The sequence below is a fragment of the Chiloscyllium punctatum genome, chromosome 5, assembly GCF_047496795.1.
Source record: "Chiloscyllium punctatum isolate Juve2018m chromosome 5, sChiPun1.3, whole genome shotgun sequence".
Taxonomy (NCBI): Eukaryota; Metazoa; Chordata; class Chondrichthyes; order Orectolobiformes; family Hemiscylliidae; genus Chiloscyllium; species Chiloscyllium punctatum.
Genome location: NC_092743.1, coordinates 130,815,365 through 130,840,968, shown reverse-complemented (window position 1 = coordinate 130,840,968; position 25,604 = coordinate 130,815,365). Strand labels below are relative to the sequence as shown.

Genomic DNA, 25,604 nt, shown 5'->3' with positions numbered 1-25,604 from the left:
GTGTGCACTGTTGTTGGAAGGACAGAAGTGTAGGCTATTTTCTAAATGGGAAAAGGCTTCAGAAATCTGAAGCGCAAAGGTACTTAGAGTCCTAATTCAAGATTCTGTTCAGGTTAACATGGAGATCCAGTTGGCAGTTAAGAAGGCAAATGAAATATTAGAATTCATTTCAGTAGGGTTGGAATACAAGAGCAGCAATGTACAGCCTAGGCTCTAGTCAGACCACATTTGAAAGAGCAGCTTTTGGTCCTGTGTCTAAAGTAAGATGTGTTGGCATTGGAGGAGGTTTACAAGAATGATCCTGGATGAAGAGCTTGAAGAGTGATTGAGAACTCAATAGAAGAGAGGATAGAGGGGAGGTGATGGCCAGACTGTTAATCGAGAGACCGAGGTCATGTTTTTCGGACCTATTTCGAACCTTGCTGCTGCAGATGGTAGAATTTAAATTCAATAGAACTCTAGAATGAAGAGTTGGAAAACCCATCTGCTTCACTGATGTCCTTTAGGGAAGGAAATTTCCATCCTTCCTTGGTCTGGCCTACATGTGACTCCAGATCCACAGCAATGTTGCTGAACCTTAACTGGGCAATGAATGCTGGTCTATCCGGTGATGCCAACATCCTGTCAATGAGTTAAAAAAGCTCAGGTTCTGTGCTTGATGGAGTTTACTTGATGGAGGATGAGAGGGTGAATCTCGTTGAAACTTACAGAATACTGAGAGCCTGCATAGAATGGACGTGGAGAAAGTTTTTCCATTCGTATGAGAGACTAGGACCCGAGGGCACGGCCTCCGATACTTTAGAATTGAGATGAGGAGGAATTTCTTCAGCTGGATGGTGGTAAATCTGTGAAACTCATTGCTGCAGAGGGCTTTGGAGGCCAAGTCATTCCCAGGATATTAGCAAGTTCAACACTGAGAAGCAGGAAATCGAACTGCAAATGGCAGTAATTGCTGAGAAGCATAGAACTGCTCAACAAGAGGTATATTAAAGATGTCAATACAAGTATTGATTGTTGCTCTCATTCTTTTCATATTGGGGTTGTTCAGATTTGGATGGTAATTTTCCAACTTGAAAATTGATAAGTTAAAATTGGCTTACTGCTATTAAAATGTAGAGCATTTTAAAGCACTGATCACCAGACAAAGTTGAGATAATTACTATTTGTTATAAAACTTAATGCTAAAATTATGCTCATTGTGTAATGAAATAGAATTAGTTAACAAACTCACAGTGAATATAAGACAGAAATCTTGATTAGTACGGGGATCGAGGGTTATGGCAGAAGGGAGAAAAATGGGTTTGAGAAACGTATCAACCATGATTGAATGGTGGAGCAGACTCAATGGGCTGAATGGCCTTATTTCTACATGTATATCTCATGGTCTTATCTTTATCAGCTATTACCTTAGCCTCCTTTTCTCCAAGGACAATAAATCCAGTTTTGTCTCCACGTGTTTTTTTTTTCAAATTAAATCAGTACTCGTCACTTTGAGCAAAGCCGAACCTGCAAGAGAACATGCATACACTGGAGGTTTTAGTGGACGAGGCAGAAAATTGCAGAGGTGGCTGCATATACAATAATTTAAGACGCTCTTCATGTTCAGGAGACAATCCCAAACAATTGCACCAATAGACTCATCTGCTACTCAATTCACAATATCTTCATTAACAATCTCTTACAAGGGGAACTCAACCTAACATTCATATGCTTTACCTTATGGCAGTTATTCAATCATATCAGCCATATCATTCAAAAACATTTCACAATACTCACTGACGTACTTTCCTTTTTCTTGCAGCAAAGTGTACAGCAACTGGTAAATAAAAAGCAGACAAGAATGGCTATGCACTTCAACACCCATAACGGGATTTAACTCTCATGGGTAGGGAGGGTAACTGAGGTAATTTCCATACAAGATATTGTCGGTAGTTGACAAGCTTTGGGGAGTTTCTTGTTGGAGAATTCTTAGCACCTGATCTGCTGCTGTAATCACCAGTATTCAAATGGCTGCTCCAGTTCAGTTTCTGGTCAATGGTAACACCCAAAATGTTTATTGTGGGTTATTCAGTAATGATAATATCATTGAAAGTCAAGGGGCAATGTCTAGATTTTGTCTTGTTGGAGATAGTAATGTCCGGGCAATTGTGTTACTTGCCACTTGCCAGCTCAAGCCTGGATGACGATCTGGTTTTGCTGCATTTAGACATTAGCTTCATCAGTATCTGTGGAGTAGTGAATTTGCTGAACACTGTAATCATTAGTGAACATTCTCACTTCCCACTTAATGATGCAGGGAGGGTCAATGAAGAAGCAGCCAAAGATGGCTGAGCCTAGGATACTACTCTGTTATTGACTTTGGTTTTTTGGGCCCTTCAAAATATTTGTTCCTGTTTTGACACCTCCCTTCAAGTATCCATAGTAATGTAGGTTTGATTCACACTTAATTTTATTCTCACAGAATTAATGTACTCCATACATGCATCTGAGATTGTACCCTGTGCTGTCAATAATATGTCACTGAAGATCTAAGTGCTGTTTGTAGTTGATCTTTCAAAAATAATTTTTTTAACCATTCAGAACTGAGACTTGGAGGCATGAATTGGCCCTGTTGTATTTTAAAGTTAAGAATAATTCAGAAGAGATTATGTGCTGGCTTTATATATTGAAGTATCAAATTGGACATTTGTGTGACAGGGCAGTGAAATGTAGTTGTAGTTTTCATGTGTCATCAGAATCTTTCATAGATCAACAAAAGCTTTGTTTCTGACCATGTGCTAGAAATATTGATATGTGGAAAATTTTGTTTGAGAGATGACAGCTGTATCTGCTGTAAATAATGTATTATGAATGACTGTAGCTCGGAATTGTTCAGTCAAATATATTCACATGTGAAATTGTATTAGGTGATAGAATTCAAGTAAATGATGAATATGATTTGAAATAATGGCTTCAGCTTTCAGTTCTGATCTCAGTTGCTCCACAGAGAAAAACTCACACAGAAGCTAAGAGAAGAAGCTATGCAATTGACAGACCAAATATCACAGCATTCCCAGGACATCAGCAAGCTCAACACTGAGAAGCAGGAAATCGAACTGCAAATGGCAGTAATTGCTGAGAAGCATAGAACTGCTCAACAAGAGGTATATTAAAGATGTCAATGCAAGTATAAATTGTTGCTATCATTCTTTTCATATTAGGGTTGTTCAGATTTGGGTGGTGATTTTCCAACTTGAAATTTGATAAGTTAAAATTGGCTTACTGTTATTAAAATGTAGAGTATTTTAAAGCACTGATCACTAGACAAAGTTGAGATAATTACTATTTGTTATAAAATGTGATGCCAAAATTATGCTCATTTTGTAATGAAATTGAATTAATTAGCAATCTCATAGTGAATACGTCCTAGGTAGCAGCAACCATAGTTTGGTTGAATTTTGCATTTGAGAGAGAGATGAGTGGGTCCAAGACCAGTATTAAGTTTAAAATAAGGGGAGTTATAATGCCTTGAAAGCAGAGATAGCAAAAGTGAATTGATTAATTGGCTTAAGGGATAGGTGAAGATAGAGATGTAATGGCAGATATGTATGGAGATATTTCAGAACCGGCAGAACACATTCTAATGAAAAAGAAAATTTTTAAAGGGAGCACACAACATCCCTGGTTAGCTAAAAAAAGTTGAAGATTGTATCAAATAAATTTAAAGCATAAGCAAACAAACGCAGAATGCTGCAGAAACTTGACAAGTCCACCAGCATTTGTGGAGAGAGTAGAAGTGTTAATGTTTTGAGCCTGGTATGACTTTATTTCAGAACTCATCTTAACTCTGTTTCTGTCTCCACAGATGCAGCCAAACTTGCTGAGTTTCTCCAGCATTTTGTTTGTTTCAGATTTCCAGCATCCTTAGTTTTTTTTAATCTATAATTATACAAAGGTATTGTTAGAAGTTTGGACAAATTGCAAAAGCAAAGAATCACTAAAATATTAATAAGGTGGGAACAATTTGATTACACAATAAAGCCAACTAGAAATGTTAAAACAGTTATTCGGAGATAGTTTTATTTCCACATCATATTTACTTCTTTTGCATATCACTTTAAATCTGTGCCCTTTCAATCCTTTTATGAGCAGGAAAAATTCAATCTTATTTCCTCCTCTCCTCCTCACTCAATAAAACAGTTCTAATGACTCCAATCTTTTTTTATAACTAGAGCTTCTCATCCTTGCAATGGATTAAACCTCTTCACTCTCTGCAGTGTGTTCATTGCTATAGTGTGTGCCAAGAACTGTACACGATACTTCTACTGAATTACAATGATTACTTCAAAACAAAGTAATGGAGAAATGTGACAGGTACAGCATAGCCTCCCTTCTCTTGCACTCTGTCTCATTCTTCACAGGATCATAGAATCCCTAGAGTATGGAAGCCATTCAGCCCATTGAATCCATACTGACACTCAGAAGAGCATCCCAGCCAGACCCACACCCCTGACCTATAAACCTGCATTTCCCATGGCGAAACCACCTAGCCTGCACATCCCTGCACACTATGGGCAATTTAGCATGGTCAATCCATCTAATTTGCACATCTTTGGATTGTGGGAGGAAACTGGGGCACCTGGAGGAATCCCATGCAGACATAGGTGAGAGCGCAAAATCCACACAGACAATCGCCCGAGGGCAGAATCGAACCTGGGTCCCTAGTGCTGTGGGTCAGCAGAGCTAGCCACCTTGCCACCCACTATTAATAAAGCTTACGATACTGTACACTATATGAACTTGTCTCTACACCTGTTCTGCCACATTTTAATGCCTTATGTACACATACAACTAAGTCCATCTGCTTCTGTACACCCTTTGGAGTAGTCTCCTTATATTGTCTCAGTGGAAGCATCACCTCAGACTTCTCCATGTTGAACTCCCATCTTCCATCTATCCACCCATTTGATCAACGTGCCACTGTCCTTTTAAATGGTTACACTGCCCTCTCAAAAATTAACAATTCTTTGTATCATCTGCAAACTTTGCTACTGTCCTTGCACTCCAAAATCCAGATCATTAATAGTATGTTTGGAAAGGACAAGGTCCCAGGATTGACTTCTGGAAACTCCACTCCAAACTTTCCTCTAGCCTGAACTATATCCATCAATCGTTGCTCTTTGTTTCCTATCATTCAGTCAAGTTTTTATCTAGGTTGCTATTGACCCTTTTAATCAATGAACTATAACGTTTTTCACAAGTCTTTTCTATGACATGTATTGAACATATTTTAGAAATTATACTCATCAACACTCTCTGTTAATGCCTTAAAGAACTACAGCAAATTAGTTAAACGTAATTTTCCCTTAGGAACACCATGCTGACTCACCCTAATTAATCACATTTTTCCATGTGGCTTCTAATTCTCTTCTGAATTATTGTTTCTCAAAGCTTCCCCTGTCCAAAATTTAAATTGACTGGTCTGTAAATTTCCGGCATCACCCCTGATTTGATGGAAGACTGTAAGATTATAACTAATGCTCATGTAATCTCAGTTTCCTTGGATCGTCCAGGTGCCTTGTCAATTCTAAGTATCAACAGATTATCTGATGCCACCTTTTCAATGTTGAGCCCTTCTAGTGACTAACCTTTCTCTCCAGCCACTATGGCTTCGTGGAGAAAAGGAGGAAAGACAGGAAGAGGAGTGGAGATTTTGGTTAAGGATACCATTATGTGGCTGTACTTAGGGAAGATATTCCTGGGGGCAATTTCCAGTGAAGTTTTGCAGGTGGAACTGAGAGATAAGAGAGGGGTGATCACCTTATTGGGATTGTACTATATGCCCCAAATAGTCAGTGATGTTTCAAATGGGGTAAACCCCTCTGCTAATTTAAAACCAGCAACACAGAAAAGATTTATCCCGTGCAGTAATGTATGAATATTCGATTGGCCAAGAACTAGTTAAAGTACAAATTAACAACTTTATTTCTTAAAGTATAACAGAGAATAATTAACTAACAACTATTTACAATTCCTTCCTCTACCCTATCTTTTACTTTCCTCTCTGCAATACTAGTCTGATAAAACCCCCCCGATTAAGATTTACAAAACAAACCTTCTTTCATCAAAACCAGGCAGCTTTCAGTTTTCTCTGAATTCATGTCATCCTTTCGTCTTCTTGCGGATTCTGCTTCAGAGGTTACTGACCAATAAAGGTACCTGTTAAGAGAGCTATTTTTCAGGCAGTCTTTTTACATGCTGGTGCCTTAGCAGTTCTCCTCTCAACTGTTCAATTTTCCCTGTTCTTATACCCCCAAAGTATCGGATTATGTCATTGGCTTTTAGGATCGTCAATATACTGAATTCAAACTGGATTGGAGTTTGGTATTTTTCGGATATAGTTTAAACTGATTGGCCTAATTTGAATCTGTTTTATCGTTTCCAGGGAACCAGATAATCAAATTGTTTGACCAAATGTTGCATTATGTTTTTATTCAGAACACTTGGTTCTGTCAGGTAGTTCTGTTGCTTTTATCTCTCTTAAAGGTACCCACATCTTCATAACAGTGGGAATTTGAGAAATAAATATATAAGGAGATCTCAGATATCTGTAAGAATAATAGGATCATAATGATAGGGGATTTCAACTTTCTAAACATAGACTGGGACTGTCATTATGTTAAGGGCTTGGATGGAAAAGAATTTGTTAAGTATGTATAAGAAAATTTTCTTATTCAATATGTAGGTATACCTACTAGAGAAGGAACAAACCTTGACCTTCTCTGGGGAATAAGTCAAGGAAGTGACTGAGGTGTCAGTGGAGGAGCACTTAAGGGCCAGTGATCATATTTCTATTAATCTTAAAATTGTTATGGAAAAGAATAGACCTGATCTAGAAAGCAAAGTTCTAAATTGAAGTAAGGCCAATTTTGACGGTATTAAGCAGGAACTTTCAAAAATTGATTCAGAGAGGCTATTCACAGGCAAAGGGATGGTTTGAAAGTGGGAGGCCTTCAAAAGTGAGATAACGCGAATTTCTGTTAATATGAAAGGCAAGCTAATATGTGTAGGGTAATGCTGGATGACTAGAGAAGTTGAGGCTCTGGTCAAGAAAAAGGAGGCATATGCCAGGTGTAGACAGTTGGAATCAACTGAATCCCTCAGAGTATAAGGGCTGTAGGAGTATACTTAAGAGGGAGATTGGGGACAAAAAGGGGACATAAGATAGCTTTGGCAAATAGGGTTAAGCAGAATCCAAAGAGATTCTGGAAATACATTAAGGGCAAAAGAATAACTAGGGAAAGAATAGGGCTCCTTAAAGATCAACAAGGCTGTCCACATATGAAACCACAGGAGATGTGTGAGATACTAAATAAATATGTATTTACTGAGGTGAAGCACAAGAAAATTGGAGAACATGAGGAAATAGATGGTGATATCCTTAAAAGGGTTCATATTACTGAAGAGAAGGTGCTGGACCACTTAAAATACATTAAAGTGGAAAAAACCCTGGGACATGATCATGTGTATCCCAGAATTTTATGGGAAGGTAGGGAAGAGGTTGCTGGGTTCCTTGCTGAGATATTTGTATCATTAGTAGCCACAGATGAAGTGCCGAAAGCCTCGAGGTAGGCATGATGGTGCCATTATTTAAGAAGATGATAAGGAAAAGCCAGGAAACGATAGACTTGTGAGCCTTACATCAGTGCTGGGTAAGTGGAGGGGATTCTGAGGGACGGGATTTACATGCATTTGGAAAGGCAAGGACTGATTAGGGAGAGTCAACATAGCTTTGTGCATGGGAAATGATGTCTCACAAACTTGAATGAGGTTTTTGAAGAATTTATAAAAAAGATTGATGAAGGCAGAGCAGTAGATGTTGTCTAATTGGACTTCAGCAAGAAGTTCAACAAGGCTCTACATGGTAAACAGGTCACATGGAATCCAGGGGGAGATAAACAACTGGCTTGACTGGAGGAGACAAAGGGTGTTTATGGAGGGTTGCTTTCTGGTCTGGATGTCTGTTGATGTGTTGCAAGGCGTAGTGCTGGGTCCACAGTTTTCTGTTCATTTATATAAATTATTTGAAGGTGAAATTAGGTGGTACAGTTAGTAAGTTTGCAGATGATAACAACATTTTCAGTGCAGTAGACAGTAAAAGAGATTGTCTCAGAGTACAGGTGGACCTTGATCAGATGGTCCAATGGGCCAAGGAGTGGCAGATGGAGTTCAATTCAGAAAAATGTGAGGTAATGCATTTTGGTAAGGCAAAACAAGGTGGGACTTAGACTAATAGTAGGGTCCTGGGGAGTGTTGCTGAAGAAAGGCACTTAGAGGTGCAGAGGAAATTCTCCTTGAAAGTGGAGTCACAAGTAGACAGGGTGGTGAAGAAGGCATTTGGCACGCTTGCCTTCATTGTTCAGTGCATTGAGTAGAGAAGTTGGGATGCTATGTTGTTGTCATTAGTCAGGCCACTTTTAGAATACTGTATTCAGTTCTGGTCTCCCTACTTTGGAAAAATGAGTTTAGACTTGCGAGGGTTCATAAAAGATTTACAAGAATGTTGCCGGGTTTGGAGAGTGTGAGCCATAGGGAGAGGCTGAACAGGTTGGAGCTTTTTTTTGTTGGCCAAGGACTGATCTTATAGAGGTTTGTATAATCGTGAGAGGCATGGATAGGATGAATAACCAAAGTCTTTTTCTCAGGATAGGGGAGTCCAAAACTAGAGGGCACAGGTTTAAGAGAGGGGCAAGATTAAAAAAGACCTATGGAGCAACTTTGTCACGCGGAAGGTGGTCTGCGTTTGGAATGAACTGCCAGAGGAAGTGGTGGAGGCTGCTATAATTACGACATTTAAAAGGCATCTGCATATGCATATGAATAGGAATATGAGCCAAATACTAGTAAATGGGATTAGATCAGTTTGGGACATCTGGTCGGCATGGATGAGTTGGACCGAAGGGCCTGCTTCCATGCTATGTAATTGAGTCTATGACTCTAGTCTACTTCCTTGGTAAAGAGAATTGCAAATAATTTCTTTGATACCTCAGCCATGCAGAAACTGAGAGAAGAAACTGATGGGTAAATCTTCTTTTTGGTCTCTAACTGGACATAATCGTTTTATCACCCATTTATTATTTTTGTGCCAATAGAAATGTTTGGGATTTCCATTTATGTTGGCTGCCAATTTTTAAAAAATAATTCCCTTGTTTCTCTTATGTGCTGTTTCACCTCCATTCCAAAGTCATTGTATTTAGCCTGGTTCTAATTTGTACGTTCTCCTTGACACTTGTCATGAGTGCACTTTTTCTTTTTATCTTAATTTTCTTCATGCTTTTTATCCAGGTAGTTGCAAATGTTTTTGCTCTATTTTTCCCTGTTGAGGACATAAACCATAATTGTATCTGAACCTTTTTTTTTAAGGTAACCCCTTGTTCAGTTACAGGTTTTCTCACCTATCTTTGGCTCCTTTCCGTCTGACCCAACTCATCTTGCCATGTTGAAGTTAGCTAATTATTCTTACTACCGATTGACCATCATCCTAATCTTTATTGTGAAATGTTACTGCAAGAATTTTTAACCTTGTTAGATTAGGTTAGATTCCCTACAGTGTGGAAACAGGCCCTTTGGCCCAACCAGTCCACACCGACCCTCTGAAGAGTAACCCACCCAGACCCAATTCCCTCTGATTGATGCACCTAGTACTATGGGCAATTTGGCATGGCCAATTCACCTGGCCAGTAGTACACCTTTGGACTGTGGGAGGAAACCGGAGCATCCCGAGGAAACCCACATAGACACGGGGAGAATGTGCAAACCCCACACAGACAGTCACCCGAGGCTGGAATCAAACCTGGGACCCTGGTGCTGTGAGGTACTAGTGCTAACCACTGAGCCACTGTGCCTTTGCTTTACTTTTCCAACCTGTTTCTAAATATTGCTGCTAACTGTATGTGCTAAAAGATAATACACTTTATGGATTTATACTTGTATTTGACCCTTTCAAAATACAGAACAGCAGAAAGCAGCATGTATTTTTCTTTTTATGTGACTGTATCTCCATTGAATTCTGGTGCTGAAAAACATATTAGACAATAGACAATAGGTGACTGATACATAAATCCAAGTTTGAACAGATTAGGTCTAATTATTCCATTTACAGTATGTAATATTCACATCTACATTGTTTTGACACTCAGGTGATTAACAGAGATCAGATTATTCTAAAATTGAAGACAGACTTGAAAACTGCACAGGAGAAATATACAGGTTCACAGGACGACGTATGTATTCTCTTGTTTACTTTTAGGCAGTAACATAAGACTTCAATAAAATATTAGCCTTAACTTTAATGCTAAATTAATAATGTTGAAATGAAGTATCATCTTTTGCTTTGATTCATTTTTGCAAACATTGGTTGTTCTTCAATCCTTTCATTTCCTCTCACAGTTCATTTGGCTATGGAAGCTAAATGGAAGGGACCACACCTTCTTCCCTCGAGCCCTGTCCAAAACATGTTGTAATAATCTTCACCTCCTGTTGTATATCAAGTTACATGCATTGTCCTGAAGCAGAGCTCAAAACAGTCAGCTAAATTTCCACTGTTGTCAGCACTAAAGAGAAAAAGAATATTAAATTGGCTTGATGAAAAGAATCCAACTTCTAGTTTCCTGCAATGTTTTATATTATCAGTATTTTTACAATATCATACTGCAATAGATTAGATTCCCTACAGTGTGGAAACAGGCCCTTCGGCCCAATAAGTCCACACCAACCCTCTGAAGAGGAACCCACTCAGACCCATTTCCCTCTGACTAATACACTTAACCACTGAGCCACTGTGCCTTTACTTTACTTTTCCAACTTGTTTCTAAATATGGGCCAATTCACCTGCCCTGCAGGAGGAAACCCATACAGACACGGGGGAGAATGCGCAAACTCCACACAGTCACCCAAGGCTGGAATTAAACCTAGGACCCTGGTGCTGTGAGGTAGTAGTGCTGAGCCACCACCAAACCACCGTGCCACTCATAATTGTATAATTAAATTCCTACTACATTAGGGACTCCAGAATTTTTGAGGAGCATCTTGCTATTATTTCTACTTCACATTTACTTTTTTGATTGCAAAAGTAGGAATTTGCAACATTGTGGTTATCATTTTCCTTTTTCTCTAATATTTCCTTTTTTTTGCACTTGAGTAACAATCCTGTAGAGATAGATATATTTTAAAGAGATGGGCATCTCAAATAACCAACTGAAATAAAAAAGTACAAGGTTTCATGTTTTAAGACTTTAATTATAACAAATAAACTAAAATCGACATAGATCAAACATCACTTGGAAACATAGGAAATAAGAGCTGGAGTAGGCCTTTCAGCCATTCAAGCCTATTCCACCATTCATTATGATCATGGCTGCTCATCCAACTCAACAGCCTGTTCTTGTTTTACCTCAGATGCTTTGATTCTTTTAGCCCCAAATGTTATGTCTAACTATTTCTTGAAACCGTACAATGTTTTGGCCTCAACAGCTTCTGTGGGAGTGAATTCCAGAGGCTCACCACTCTCTAGGTGAAGAAATTTCTCCTCATCTCAGTCCTGAATAGTTTATCCCATATCCTTAGACTGTGACCCTTGATTCCTGGCTTCCCTGTCATTGGGAACATTCTTCCTGTTGGAATGTTTATAGGTTTCTATGAGATCCCCCCTCATTCGTCTGAACTCTACAAATATAATCTTAACAATTTCAACCTCTCCTCATATGTTCATCTTACCATCCCAAGAATCAGTCTGGTAAACCTTTGTTACACTACCTCTATAGCAAGAACATCCTTCCTCAGATAAGAAGAGCAAAACTGCACACAATATTCCAGGTGTAGTTTCACCAACGCTCTGTACTTGAATCCTCTTGCAATGAAAGCCAATATACCAGTTGAGTTCTTTAAGACCTGCTTCATCTGCATGCTTAACCTTAGCGATTGGTGTACAAGAAAACCAGGATTTTGTTGCACATTGCCCTCTTGCAAGTTGTAGCCTTTCATATAATAATCCTTATTCATATTTTTGCTATCAAAATACATAACCTCACATTTATCCATATTATACTGCGTCTGCCATGCATTTGTTCACTCAGCTTGACCAAATCACACTGAAACATTCCCGCATCCTCCTCAAGCTCACTTCTTACCCAGCTTTATGTCATCCTAAATTTGGAGATATTTCATTTACTTCCCCCATTCAAATCATTAATATGTATTTTGAATAGGGAAGGTCCTAGTACTGATCCCTGCAGTACCCACGGGTCACTAACTGCCATTCAGAAAAAGACTTGTTTATTCCTACTGTTTGTTTCCTGTCTGCCACCAAGCACTGCCTCCAATCCATGGGCTTTACTTTTACAGTCTAAACTCTTACCTGGGACTTGTTGAAAGGTTTCGAGAAGTCACATCCCCTGGCTGTTCCTTGTCAAGTCTACAAGTTAGATCCTTGAGGAATTCCAGTAAATTTGTCAAGCATGATTTCTCTTTCTTTGTTCCATGCTGACTCTGTCTGATTCTGCCATTATTTTCCATATGCTCAGCTATTAATTCTTTTATAATGGATTCAAGCATTTTCTTTGCTACCGATGACAAGCCAACTGGTCTATAATTTCCAGTTTTTTTCTCTGTCTCCCTTCACAAATAGAGGGATTCCATTAGCTACCTCCAATCTGTTGGAGTTGTTCCATAGTTTATAGAATCTTGAAAAATGACCATCGATGCACCCACTATTTATATTTTACTCCCTAAAGTACTGTGGGATGTAGATTATCAGGGCCTCGAGATTTATCCTCCTTCAATCCCATCAAATTTCCCATACCATTTACTTATTAAGAATGAATTCCTTCAGTTCTTCCTTCTTACCAAACCCTGTGTTTTCCAACATTTCCGGTATGTTATTTGTGTCCTCATTTGTGACCACAGAACCAAAGTATTTGTTTAGTTGATCAACCATTTCTTTGATTTGGAGATGCCAGTGTTGGACTGGGGTGTACTCCGGGTACTCCGGTTTCCTCCCACAGTCCAAAGATGTGCAGGTCAGGTGAATTGGCCATGCTAAATTGCCCATTGTGTTAGGTGCATTTGTCGGAGGGAAATGGGTCTGGGTGGGTTACTCTTCGGAGGGTCGTTGTGGACTGGTTGGGCCGACCGGCCTGTTTCCACACTGTAAGGTATCTAATCTAAACAGCTTATAGTCCAATAGGTTTATTTGGAAACACTAGCTTTCGGAGGCACTGCTCCTTCATCAGGTGGTTGTCATTTCTTTGTTCCCATTATAAATTCCCCTGTTTCTGACTGTAATGGACTTACATTTATCTTCATCAATCTTTTTCTCTTCACATATCTACAGAAACATTTGCAATCAGTTTTTATGTTCCCTGCAAAGTTATTCTATTAATAGAAAAGATCCATGAGCTCTTTCAAGACGCAGTTATGCAAAGTGGCCAGATGCTATCTTGTTTAGAATCAAGCTGTGTTACACATACTGGACTTGACAAAAGAGTTATGTCTTAAAATGTCTCCTTTAACATACAGTAAACCTGGAAATTTCAGAAGTACCCCAGCTCAGGGATGCCCCTTATGATTACTTTTGTCTCTTTTGAAGAGAAAACCAATTGTCTCAAGCTTCTGCACACAGCAAATTCTTTGTTTCTTCACATAACACGGCATGGTGACTCAGTGGTTAGTGCTGATTCACAGCGCCAGGGACCTGAGTTTGATTCCACCCTCGGGCGACTATCTGTGTGGAGGTTGCACATTCCCCTTGTGTCTGCATGTGTTTTCTCTGGATGCTGTGGTTTACTCCGACAGTACAGGTTAGATAGATTGCCCCTTGTGTCCAGGTATGTGTAGTTAGGTGGATTAGCCATTGGTAATGCAAGATTACAGGGATAGGATCTGGGTAAGATGCTGTTCAGAGGGTCAGTGTGAACTTGATGAGCCAGATGGCCTGCTTCAGCACTGTAGGGATTCTATGATTCAACAATGTCTCCTTTGCATCTCTGACTCTTTCTATCTCAAAATAGTAACTGTTGGTGTGAGTTACTGTGTACAGGTGAGGAAGCTGACTTGATTTGAAAAGATTTCATTTTGTGTCTCAGACCCATGACAACCTCACCATAAGGGGCATCCCTGAGCTGGGGTACTTCTGAAATTTCCAGGTTTACTGTAGGTTAAAGGAGACATTTTAAGACATAACTCTTTTGTCAAGTCCAGTATGTGTAACACAGCTTGATTCTAAACAAGATAACATTTGGCCACTTTGCATAACTGCGTCTTGAAAAATGTGCTAGATTGTATTGAGAGTGAATTTTTTTTAATGAAGGAGATTCAAAGCTCATTATGGACATAAGGCACTCTGTTTCTGCTTGTCCACATTCATTTTGTTAAGCATTGGACCTTGAAACTATTGATTTCATCACTGTTTCAAGTTTGTCCCCTATAATTTATTGATTTAATTAAATATTTTTGTACTGTGGTTGCTTTGTTCTCATTGCTGTCACCTAAGCTTAACAAAATGTAAACTCCTCTCACAAAAAGACCATTAACATTTATTATAATGAGTACAGATTTCTCAGAAATCATATTACGCATACTTTTACACTTGTGAACGCTCACAACTCTTAACACGTGGAAGTTCAACTTTTTTTAGAGAATGAAAAAAATTTACCTGAAGTAACTAATCCCAATGTGAACTTGGCCCAGTGTTAGCATTTCCACCTCTCATGATGGAATGGTGCAAGTTCAAACCTGACACATAGAACTTGAACTGGTTGTATAAGCTGACAAGTCAATCTACTATTAATGGTATATAACATATCAGAGGTGTCTTAGACTGGTCTGCTTATTTAGGTCCTGACCCAGGGCAGCTAGGCAGTTTCACATGTGAAATATTATCAACAGCAACCAAGTAGGAAGATACCTCTGGGACTGCAAAACAATTACGAGTGCCAGCCTGCATCTCAGAGCTGCCAGGCCAGTAGAGATTGTTGCTACTGACACTGCAGAAAGAAGAAGGCATCACCACTTTAAGGTCTTCGAAGGCCAGGTAAAATATTTTTGCTTGGAGGGTTAACCCCTCCAGAGACACCATTGAATCTATCAGAGCAGCAATTCTTGGTGTGGAACTCTTCCAGGAGCAAGGAAGCAGCAGTTAAATCCATCTCAGGGACCTTCTTGGAGCTCCCTAGTTTAGCTAGAGGTTTCCCCATGTGCTAGGGGCCTGATAATTTGCTATTAAATGTAAATAAGGCTGTAGTGGGGAGGGGAGCTGAACACTTATTGGAGAATTAATAGTTTTATTTGTTTGGATACCTCTGATCAGGCTTCCCTCTTTTTGCATCCGCCACCATATTAGAAGGCTTCCTGCTTCCCAGCCTATCTGCAGAGAGCTGGAAACATGCAACAAGACATTTCCAGTGATGCGTTTCAAAGGACAACAAAGGGCAACATTTATTCTTTTGGCAATATCTCCATAAAATCTTTACTCGTCACTTAACTCATTGCTATTTGTGGGAACACACATGCACTAATTAACTGCCATCCATAATAATAGCAGTCTCAATTCATAAATAATTCATTGGTTGTGAAGTGCTTTTGAATGTCCTGCACTATATACATGGTTGATCTCTTAGGCTAAGATGTGTTTTACTTTGCCTTTAAACATTGCTGGAGAATTAAATGTGAACACTCTCCTTTGTTACGTCTGGCCTTTTGTGTGATCATACTTGCAATTTCAAGTATAACCACTGCATCTTTTTCCTGCTCAGAATAATTGAGATGACGACTCACTGGTGCATTTCTCAGGACATTGCCTTGACCAGTCAGAGTCATCTTGAATGGTTTAAAATTTAAAAGAAATCTGGCAATTAACTGTCAGTCATATACTGGTGCATTCTTCAGGGCAACATCTCTAACAACCCCAATTCCATTTTACACTGAATTAACATTCTGCTTTCATGCAATATAAATATTGGTTTACCCTTTTAATTGTTAGTTTTGCAAATTGTCTGGATGAATGCAGGAGGCTTTGACAAAATGTGTTTTTTTTCTAGCAACATTGGACAAAAATGACAAATGGCAATATTCAGGTCATGTGCATATTTTGCCAGAGTAAAATGTAAGAATGTTTCTTACAGCAAGAAATGATTGCCAGTAACTTGTACAGTCAATTACTCATGACATTTATCTTCTGAACTTACTTGAAATCAGAGCTAATGTGACAAACATACATTGCATGTGAAGTGATAACTCAACTATAACAGCATATAATTTAACTAAAATCAACATTATTTTGTTGCAGTGATATTCAACACTCTGTTTGTTGGCTTAGTAACCCATGTACATTCTTTACCTGAAAATTGGATCAGACACAAGTTCTATATAACTGTAGTTGAATAATATCACGCTGTTGCATTTCTCAGTATTTAAGCATATAGAATTTAAATTAAGTTGCATGTTTTACACACCAGAAGATAGGGAATATCCTTTCTATCTGTGATGGATAGGTTAATGGAGGGGATTCTGAGGGACAAGATTTACAGGCATTTGGAAAGGCAAGGACTGATTAGGACTGAAGCGTTCTATGGAAGGGTACTTGACCCAAAACATTAACTCTGATGTCTCTCCAAAGATGCTGCCAGAACTACTGAGCTTTTCCAGCAATTTCTGTTTTTGTTAAGGACTGATTAGGGATAATCAACATGGCTTTCATGTGTTGTGTTTTACTAACTTGACTGAGTTTTTTTTCAAGAAATGACAAAGAAGATTGATGAAGGCAGACTGTTGACATTAGATTTCAGCAAGGCGTTTGACAATGTTCCACATGGTAGATTGGTTAGCAAGGTTAGATCACATGGAATCCAAGGGGAACCAACCAATTGAATACAAAATTGGCTTGAACGTAGGAGACAGAGGGTAGTAGTGGAGGATTGTTTATTGGACACTGGAAACCTGTGACCCAGCAGTGTGTTGCAAGGAGCAATGCTGTGGTCACTGCATTTTCTCATATATATAAATGATTTGGATCTGAATATGGGAGTTGTGGTTAGTAAGTTTGCAGATGACACCAAAATTGGTGGTCTAGTGGACAGTGAAGTAAGTTATCTCAGGGTACAATAGGATCTTGATCAGATGGATCATTGGGCCTCGGAGTGGCAGATGGAGTTTAATTTAGAGGAATGTGAGGTATTGCATTTTGGTAAGGCAAATCAGGGAAGGACTTATACAGTTAATGGTAGGGCCCTGGGAAGTGTTGTTGAACAGGGACCTAGGGGTGCTGATTCATAGTTCCTTGAAAGTGGAGTTGCAGGTAGACAAGGTGGCGAAGAATGTGTTTGGCACGCTTAACTTCAGGGCATTGAATATAGGAATTGGGATGTCATGTTGCAGCTATACAGGACATTGGTTAGGCAACTTTTAGAATACTGCATTCAATTCTGGTTTCCCTGCTCTAGGAAGGATGTTATTAAACTTGTAAGGGTTCAGAAAAGATTTACAAGGAGGTTGCCAGGATTGGAAGGTTTGAGCTATAGGGCAAGATTTTCCCTGGAGTGTTGGAGGCTAATAGGTGATCTTGTAGAGGTTTATAAAATCATGAGGGGAATGGATAGGGTGAATGGTCAAGGTCTTTTCCCCAGGTAGAGGTGTCCAAAATTAGAGGGCATATGTTTAAAGTAAAAGTGGAAAGATTTTAAAGAAACCTGAGTCGCAACATTTTCATGCAGAGGGCGGTACGTGTATGGAATGAGCTGCCAGAGGAAGTGGTGGAGGTGGGTACATTTACAGCACTTAAAAGACATCTGGATGGGTACATGAATAGGAAGGGTTTAGAGGGAAATGGGCCAAGTGATGGCAAATTAGTCTTCGATTAATTAATAATATCTGGTTAGCATGGACGAGTTGGACCAAAGCATTTGTTTCTGTGCTGTATAACTCTATGACTCTATGACTAAGTCAATTCCTAGTAAGTATTGTACAATCAAACATTTTTAGGTTGAGTGCAATCCAATGACGATAGCGTCAAAGAAAATAAATTAAAAAACAACTATGTCATTTTAAAATAACTACTCTTCATTATAAAAATTCTGGTCTTCAAGTAATAGCTATGTTTGATAACACAAGCTTAAAGTTTAAGGATTTTAAAATAGGAATGGGTATGTTCCAAGTATCCAAAAAGATTAATCTCTGTTAGGATTCAAAAGATATATTTAAAAAATGGTTTGATTTACGCTGCATGTTTTAGAAATTTGCATCCTAAATTTATCCACATCTCTTTGTGTAAGGCCTCCATCAAACTATGCCTTTGGATCTTTGCTTGAATGCTGTAACCCTGAGGCCCTAAGCAGTAGCAAGCACATAGAAATGCAGAGTTAGACAAAAGCAAAATGGATTAGAAAGGATATGCTAGCAGAGAACATTGCATGTGGAAACTGAGGAGCAGCAGTTCAACATACCCTGTAGGTGTAAAACCAGAGCCATGAATTGGCTGCCCATTGTAGAAATTGATTGATTTTCCCTTTCCATTGAAAACCTATCATGAATGTCTTTCAAACAAAGTACCTGTTTTACAGTTATCTGGGCAGGATCAGTTGGAGGGTTATTGTGATTTAATTCCCAGTGAAGCTTGAACATAAAAAAAAGGAAGGGCACTCTTGAATTAAGTTGTTTTGCTTTGTCCTTTCAGTTGCTAGAAGTATATTGTATTCACATATTGATATTGGCAGGTTTTAATTAGAAATAAAAAAAAGAATTCCCAATTGTTATGGGTGTTTAGTGATTCAACATTGGCTCAGACCGTTAACAAACATCTCGTGAAGTAGAAAAGAGAAAGTGAGGACTGCAGATACTGGAGAGTCAGAGTCAAAAAAGGTGACGCTTGAAAGGCACAGCGGGTCGGGCAACATCCAAGGAGCCGGAGAGTCACTATTGGGGCATAAGCCCAGCCTGGAATTTGAAAAAGATTGACTCATTAATGGGGAGTGGTGAAGCAGACATGTTCTGGTATTGGAAATCTTCCCATTCAAATTCAAAAGACTGCAACTTGTGACCTTGTAAAGTCTTGCTCTTAACTAACCAGCAGTAATTTAGCATGACCTGGACTGCAATGTATTAAAGTTTCAGCTTAGTAAATACTACCAATATCTCTATGCATATTTGTTGACTTATTAATCTTGTATCAATCCATGCTTAAGTTCTTTTGCTTCAGATAAGAATGTTCAATGCCTTGGAAAATGGCCAGCTCTGTTGCAACATGTTTCTTTAGATGCTTCATATAATTCAAATGGGTATGCTGCACTTTTGAGCACTTATAAAAATATCTGTTTTTGCAAGGTTTGTGAAGGTTTATAGCTCAGGTTGAGGTTTCGGGTGTAGGTTTGCTCGCTGAGCTGTAGGTTTGATATCAAGACATTTCATTCCCTGGCTAGATAACACCATCAGTGGTGACCTCCAAGTGAAGCGAGGCTGTTGTCTCCTGCTTTCTATTTATATGTTTGTCCTGGATGGGGTTCCTGGGGTTTGTGGTGATGTCATTCCCTGTTCGCTTTCTGAGGGGTTGATAGATGGTATTCAGATCTATGTGTTTGTTTCTGGTGTTGTGGTTGGAGTGCCAGGCCTCTAGGAATTCTCTGGCATGTCTTTGCTTAGCCTGTCCCAGGATGGATGTGTTGTCCCAGTCGAAATGGTGTTTTTGTTCCTCTGAGTGTAAGGCTATGAGGGAGAGAGGGTCGTGTCTTTTTGTGGCTAGCTGGTGTTCGTGTATCCTGGTGGCTAACTTTCTTCCTGTTTGTCCTACGTAGTGTTTGTGGCAGTCCTTGCATGGAATTTTGTAGATGACGTTGGTTTTGTCCATGGGTTGTACTGGGTCTTTTAAGTTTGTTAGTTTTTATTTGAGGGTGTTGGTGGGTTTGTGTGCTACTAGGATTCTGAGGGGTCTTAGTAGTCTGGCTGTCATTTCTGAAACTTCTTTGATGTGTGGTAAGGTTGTTAGGGTTTCTGGCTGTGTTAGGTCTGCTTGTCGTGGTTTGTTCTTGAGGAATCTGCAGACTGTATTTTTTGAGTATCCATTCTTCTTGAATACGTTGTATAGGTGGTTCTCCTCTGTTTTCCAAAGTTTGTTTGTGCTGCAGTGAGAGATGGCTCGTTGGAGTAGTGTTCTGATACAGCTTTGTTTGTGTGTGTTGGGATGGTTGCTGGTGTAGTTAAGTATTTGGTCAGTGTTTGTCGGTTTTCTGTATACGCAGGTTTGTAGTTCTCCGTTGTCCGTTCTTTCGACTGTGACGTCCAGGAATGCGAGTTTGTTGTTGGTTTCTTCCTCCTTGGTGAACTTTATGCCTGTGAGGGTGTTGTCGATGATGTTAAATGTCTCTTCTATCTTGTTTCGTTTTGTGATGACAAAGGTGTCATCTATGTAGCGGACCCAGATTTTTGGTTTGATGTTTTGGTAGGGCTGTTTGTTCTCGTCTTTGCATTACCGCTTCTGCTATGAATCCTGATAGCGGAGATCCCATGGATGTGCCATTGGTTTGTTTGTAGATTATGTTGTTGAAGGTGAAGTGGGTGGTGAGGCACAGGTCCACTAGCTTCATGATGTTTTCATTGGTAATGTGATTGATGGTGGTTGGGGTGTGTGTGATGGTCTCTTTTAAAAGTGTGGTAAATGTTTCCTTTGCCAGGTCGATGTTGATGGAGGTGAACAGTGCTGTTACGTTGAATGAGATTCCTGGGTGGAGTGACTCTTCTACTCAGTATTTCAGTCTTGCGTGTAGTTCTTTGGCCAGTCTGTAAGTTGGTGTTCCGGGTAGTGAGACTATAGGTCTGAGGAGGGGCTCCTGGTTTATGGATTTTTGGTAGTCCGTAGAATCATGGGGTGTTGGTCCCATCTGGTTTCATTTTTTGGAATTTCGTCTTGTTCAGAAGAGTCATAGCACTCCATCCACTCCTCCCAGGAATTCCTAAAAATCATCAAAAACACCAAAATAGAGGAAGATGAAACAATGATCTCATTCAACGTAACAGACTGTTCACCTTCATCAACATCGACCTGGCAAAGGAAACACTTACCACACTTTTAAAAGAGACCATCACACACACCCCAACCACCATCAATCACATTACCAATGAAAACATCATGAAGCTAGTGGACCTGTGCCTCACCACCCACTTCACCTTCAACAACATAATCTACAAACAAACCAACAGCACACCCATGGGATCTCCGCTATCAGGATTCATAGCAGAAGCGGTAATGCAAAGACGAGAACAAACAGCCCTACCAAACATCAAACCAAAAATCTGGGTCCGCTACATAGATGACACCTTTGTCATCACAAAACGAAACAAGATAGAAGAGACATTTAACATCATCGACAACACCCTCACAGGCATAAAGTTCACCAAGGAGGAAGAAACCAACAACAAACTCGCATTCCTGGACATCACAGTCGAAAGAATGGACAACGGAGAACTACAAACCTGCAAACACAGGAAACCGACAAACACTGCCCAAATGCTTAACTACACCAGCAACCATCCCAACACACACAAACGAAGCTGTATCAGAACACTATTCCAATGAGCCACCTCACACTGCAGCACAGACAAACTTTGGAAAACAGAGGAGAACCACCTATACAACGTATTCAAGAAGAACGGATACTCAAAAAATACAGTCCGCAGATTCCTCAAGAACAAACCAGGACAAGCAGACCTAACACAGCCAGAAACCCTAACAACCTTACCACACATCAAAGAAGTTTCAGAAATGACAGCCAGACTACTAAGACCCCTCAGAATCCTAGTAGCACACAAACCCACCAACACCCTCAAATAAAAACTAACAAACTTAAAAGACCCAGTACAACCCATGGACAAAACCAACGTCATCTACAAAATTCCATGCAAGGACTGCCACAAACACTACGTAGGACAAACAGGAAGAAAGTTAGCCACCAGGATACACGAACACCAGCTAGCCACAAAAAGACACGACCCTCTCTCCCTCATAGCCTTACACTCAGAGGAACAAAAACACCATTTCGACTGGGACAACACATCCATCCTGGGACAGGCTAAGCAAAGACATGCCAGAGAATTCCTAGAGGCCTGGCACTCCAACCACAACACCAGAAACAAACACATAGATCTAGATACCATCGATCAACCCCTCAAAAAACGAACAGGAAATGACATCACCACAAACCCCAGGAACCCCATCCAGGACAAACATATAAATAGAAAGCAGGAGACAACAGCTTCACTTCACTTGGAGGTCGCCACTGATGACGTTACCTTGCCGGGTAGAGAAATGTCTTGATATCAAACTTACAGCTCAACGAGCAAACCTACACTCTAAAAATATCTGTTTTTAGAGATTTAAGTATACCAGTAGGTGTTATCTTTGCCAGGCATTAAGCTAATTAAACAAAAATGGTGTTCTGCAATGTAAATCATATATTTTTAATGAACATTATTTTTAATGAACAGCTTGGTGTTCAGCAAGCTGAGATCAACAGACTTCACGAAAAATTGGAAGATCTGCAGAATGAAATTCGCAACCAAAAGCATGTTCGCAATGAACAGGAAAATCACCTGGGCCAAGCTGAAAAGTCTATTCAAGAATTTGCACATGAACGGGAAATGCTCATGCAAGAGGTTGGTGGAAGACCAAATGAAGAATTGCAAGATTGTTACTAATTGTAGCAGGATTTTTGAACAGTTATTCAATATTAAGCCATTCGTATGAAACATAACTTTGTGAAATGGCTGTTGAAACTGTCCTGTCTTCCTATTACTCCCAATAAGGGAGGCAATGGCCTGGTGGTATTGCTGTTAACTATTAATCCAGAGACCCAGGTAATGTTCTGGGGTCTCTGCATTGCTTCCTAACATGGTAGATGGTGAAATTTGAATTCAAACAAAATCTGGAATTAAGAGTCTACTGATGAATATGAATCCATTATCGATTGTCAGGGAAATACCCGAGTAGTTAACTAATGTCCTTTAATGAAGAAAACTGCCATCTACATCTCACCTAAATGTGACTCCAGACCCACAGCAATGTGGTACTCTTAACCGCCCTCTGGGCAATTAAACACAGGTAATAAATGCTAGCCTGGCCAGCAATGCCCACATTCTGTGAACTGATTTTTTAACAACCAAAATGTACAGCCTACATATTTTTTTTTTCGCAGTAAGCCATGATTGGTTGCAGGTTTCAGTTCCATAGAGAACCATTCACTGTACAATAGCTCCCCTGAATGATCATTTTCCAATTCTGAAATTTGATACCCAAAAAATGGGCATGAGGCTGGATTTCTGCAGTCTCCTGCAGACTGGAGTTGTGGGGGTGGGGATGGAGAGGGAGGTGGCAGTGTCAGGAAAGTATCTGTAAAACCCTGTTGAATGACTTTGCAATGCTGTCCTGCCCCATGATGATTTTTCCAGTGATGGGTAGCCATGGCAATTAATGCTAATCTATGGAACCAAATTGTTAATGCAGATAATCAATGTCCAACTCAAGGGCTACCTTTCTTTGATATTGCAACTGTCCTAATATTCTACAAGTGTGTCACGGAGCCAGATGCCTGTTAGCACTGTGAAGTTGACCTTTCACCAAAAGGTTAGCAAACTATGGGTGGCTGAATTAGTTAGATCACAATACTTACAGAAATTCGAGGTGGTTGCATGAAGGATCACTTTGAGGTCTCTTATAGAAGATTGCCATCTTTTTCCCACTGAAGAGGAATGATTTTGTGATCAGCTACATTTTGACTTCACCTATTGGGGCTGCAGTAGGGATCCTTGGCATGGGTTTAGGGAATTGATGTTAAGAGATTGGAAATTAATTTGAGTGAAACAAATTCACGTTGTAGAATTTCATGCTGTAGAGGAGTATCTTTTTGATGAATGCAGTTCTTTTTAAATTACAGATACAAGCCAATAAAAATAATATCGCACAATTGCAGAATAATTTGGATATCGCAAAGCAATCTTACGATATTGATTTGGAACGATGGTCACAGAAGAATGTTTTGTTGCAAAAGGAGCTGGATTCGACCATTCTTGAATTGCAGGATAGTCTTGGCAAAGTGCAAGAATATAAGACGATTACAGTGCAACTCAAAGAAGACTTGGAAGAAGCAAACCATCTTCACCGTGAGGCTGCAAGCCGAGTAAGTTTTAAGCAAACCCAAAATACATGTATATTACACTAAGATTCAGTCAAGAAATTTTGACTAAAACGTTTTTTGACGACAATGATTAGACTCAAATTAAGTAATATATTCATTTCAGTATGTTGTCTTTACTAATGTCTTTAAGTTGATTATAAAACAAAACACTTCTTTAAAATTAACAGCAACCATAGAATTGTTAGAATTAGAATTAGATTTTATTGTCACGTGTACTCAAGTACAGGGATACAGGAGTACAGTGAAAAGTGTACAAAATTACCATTCTGGCGCCATCTTAGGTACCAAATAGAAAAATAAGAAATAAGGCTAGAAGTTCAATGTTAAAGTCCTTCTTAGTATAAAGTAGAAAAATTAATAAATAAAGTTAAAAGGATGTTACAGGATGTCATTTGGCCCAACCAGTCTGCGATGGCTCTCCAAATGTGTGTCTTACCTCATGATCTTCTCCTGGCTTCTTCCATAATCTTGCAAACCCTTCCTTTTCAAACAACCATATAATTCCTTTTCAAATAACTCAACTGAATTTGCCTTCACTTCACATCACTCTCAGGAAGTGCATTCAAATCCCCAGGCACCTGCTGCGTGAAAGAACTTTTCGTCATATAATATTTTTCTTGTTTTACGAATTACTTTAAATCTGTCCTCCCTCATTTTCAATTCTTTCACAAGTAGGAGCATTTTCTGCCTACTTACTCTGATCACGCCTCTTATGATTTTGAATCCTTCAGTTAGATTTCCTCCCTGGCTCCTCTTCCCCAAGGAGACACAAGCACATAACCTGTTGCTATCTTCCATGAGTTAATCCCAGATTTATATTGAATTTATGACATAAGGATACATACATATTGATCCTGAACCCACTTTAGAGTTGCACCCATTATTTTATGTTGTCTATCCATGTTTAATTGAATAAAATGTGCCATCTGACACTTCTCTGCATTGACCTTTATCTACTGGCTATCCACTCAGTATATCAACTTGTCCAAGACCTTTTAAAGTTCTATGCTAACCTCCTCACAATTTGCAATGCTTTCATATCACCTACAAATTTTGAAATTGTTCTCTGGACTCGAGAGTCTAAGTCATTATCATACAGCAGGGAAAGTAAGGGTACCAACACTGACCTCTAGGGAATTGAATTACAAGCCTTCCTCCAACTCCTAAAACATTGATAGCTTTATTTTCTGTCTTTCAGCTAATTTTGTAGCAATGTTGCGATAGTCCTCTTTATTCCATAACCTTTAACTTTGCTCACGATTCTGTTGTGTGGCATCGTATCAAATTTCTTCTTTAAATCCTTGTATACCACCCCAACAGCATTGTTCTGACCAACACTTGCTGTTACCCTCCATCAGAAAACTCTAGTAAGTTTGTTAAACATAGTTTTCCCTC

The 25,604-nt window shown here is 39.4% G+C and overlaps 1 protein-coding gene across 18 annotated transcripts in view; it reads left to right on the top strand.

Annotated features, from left to right (window-relative positions):
- LOC140477439 (uncharacterized) overlaps positions 1–25,604 on the top strand; it is a 520,360-nt gene that overhangs the window by 255,533 nt on the left and 239,223 nt on the right. For 17 of the 18 annotated variants that reach the window (XR_011960730.1, XR_011960729.1, XR_011960728.1 and 14 more), the window contains 4 exons: positions 2,976–3,143; positions 10,179–10,262; positions 22,504–22,671; positions 23,949–24,191. Coding sequence is in view for 14 of the 18 variants with exons in the window: in XM_072571355.1 (XP_072427456.1) it covers positions 2,976–3,143; positions 10,179–10,262; positions 22,504–22,671; positions 23,949–24,191 (663 nt within the window). In the remaining 4 variants the exon portion in view is untranslated. The remainder of the gene's footprint in view (positions 1–2,975; positions 3,144–10,178; positions 10,263–22,503; positions 22,672–23,948; positions 24,192–25,604) is intronic. The other variant, XM_072571349.1, reaches the window with a different exon arrangement.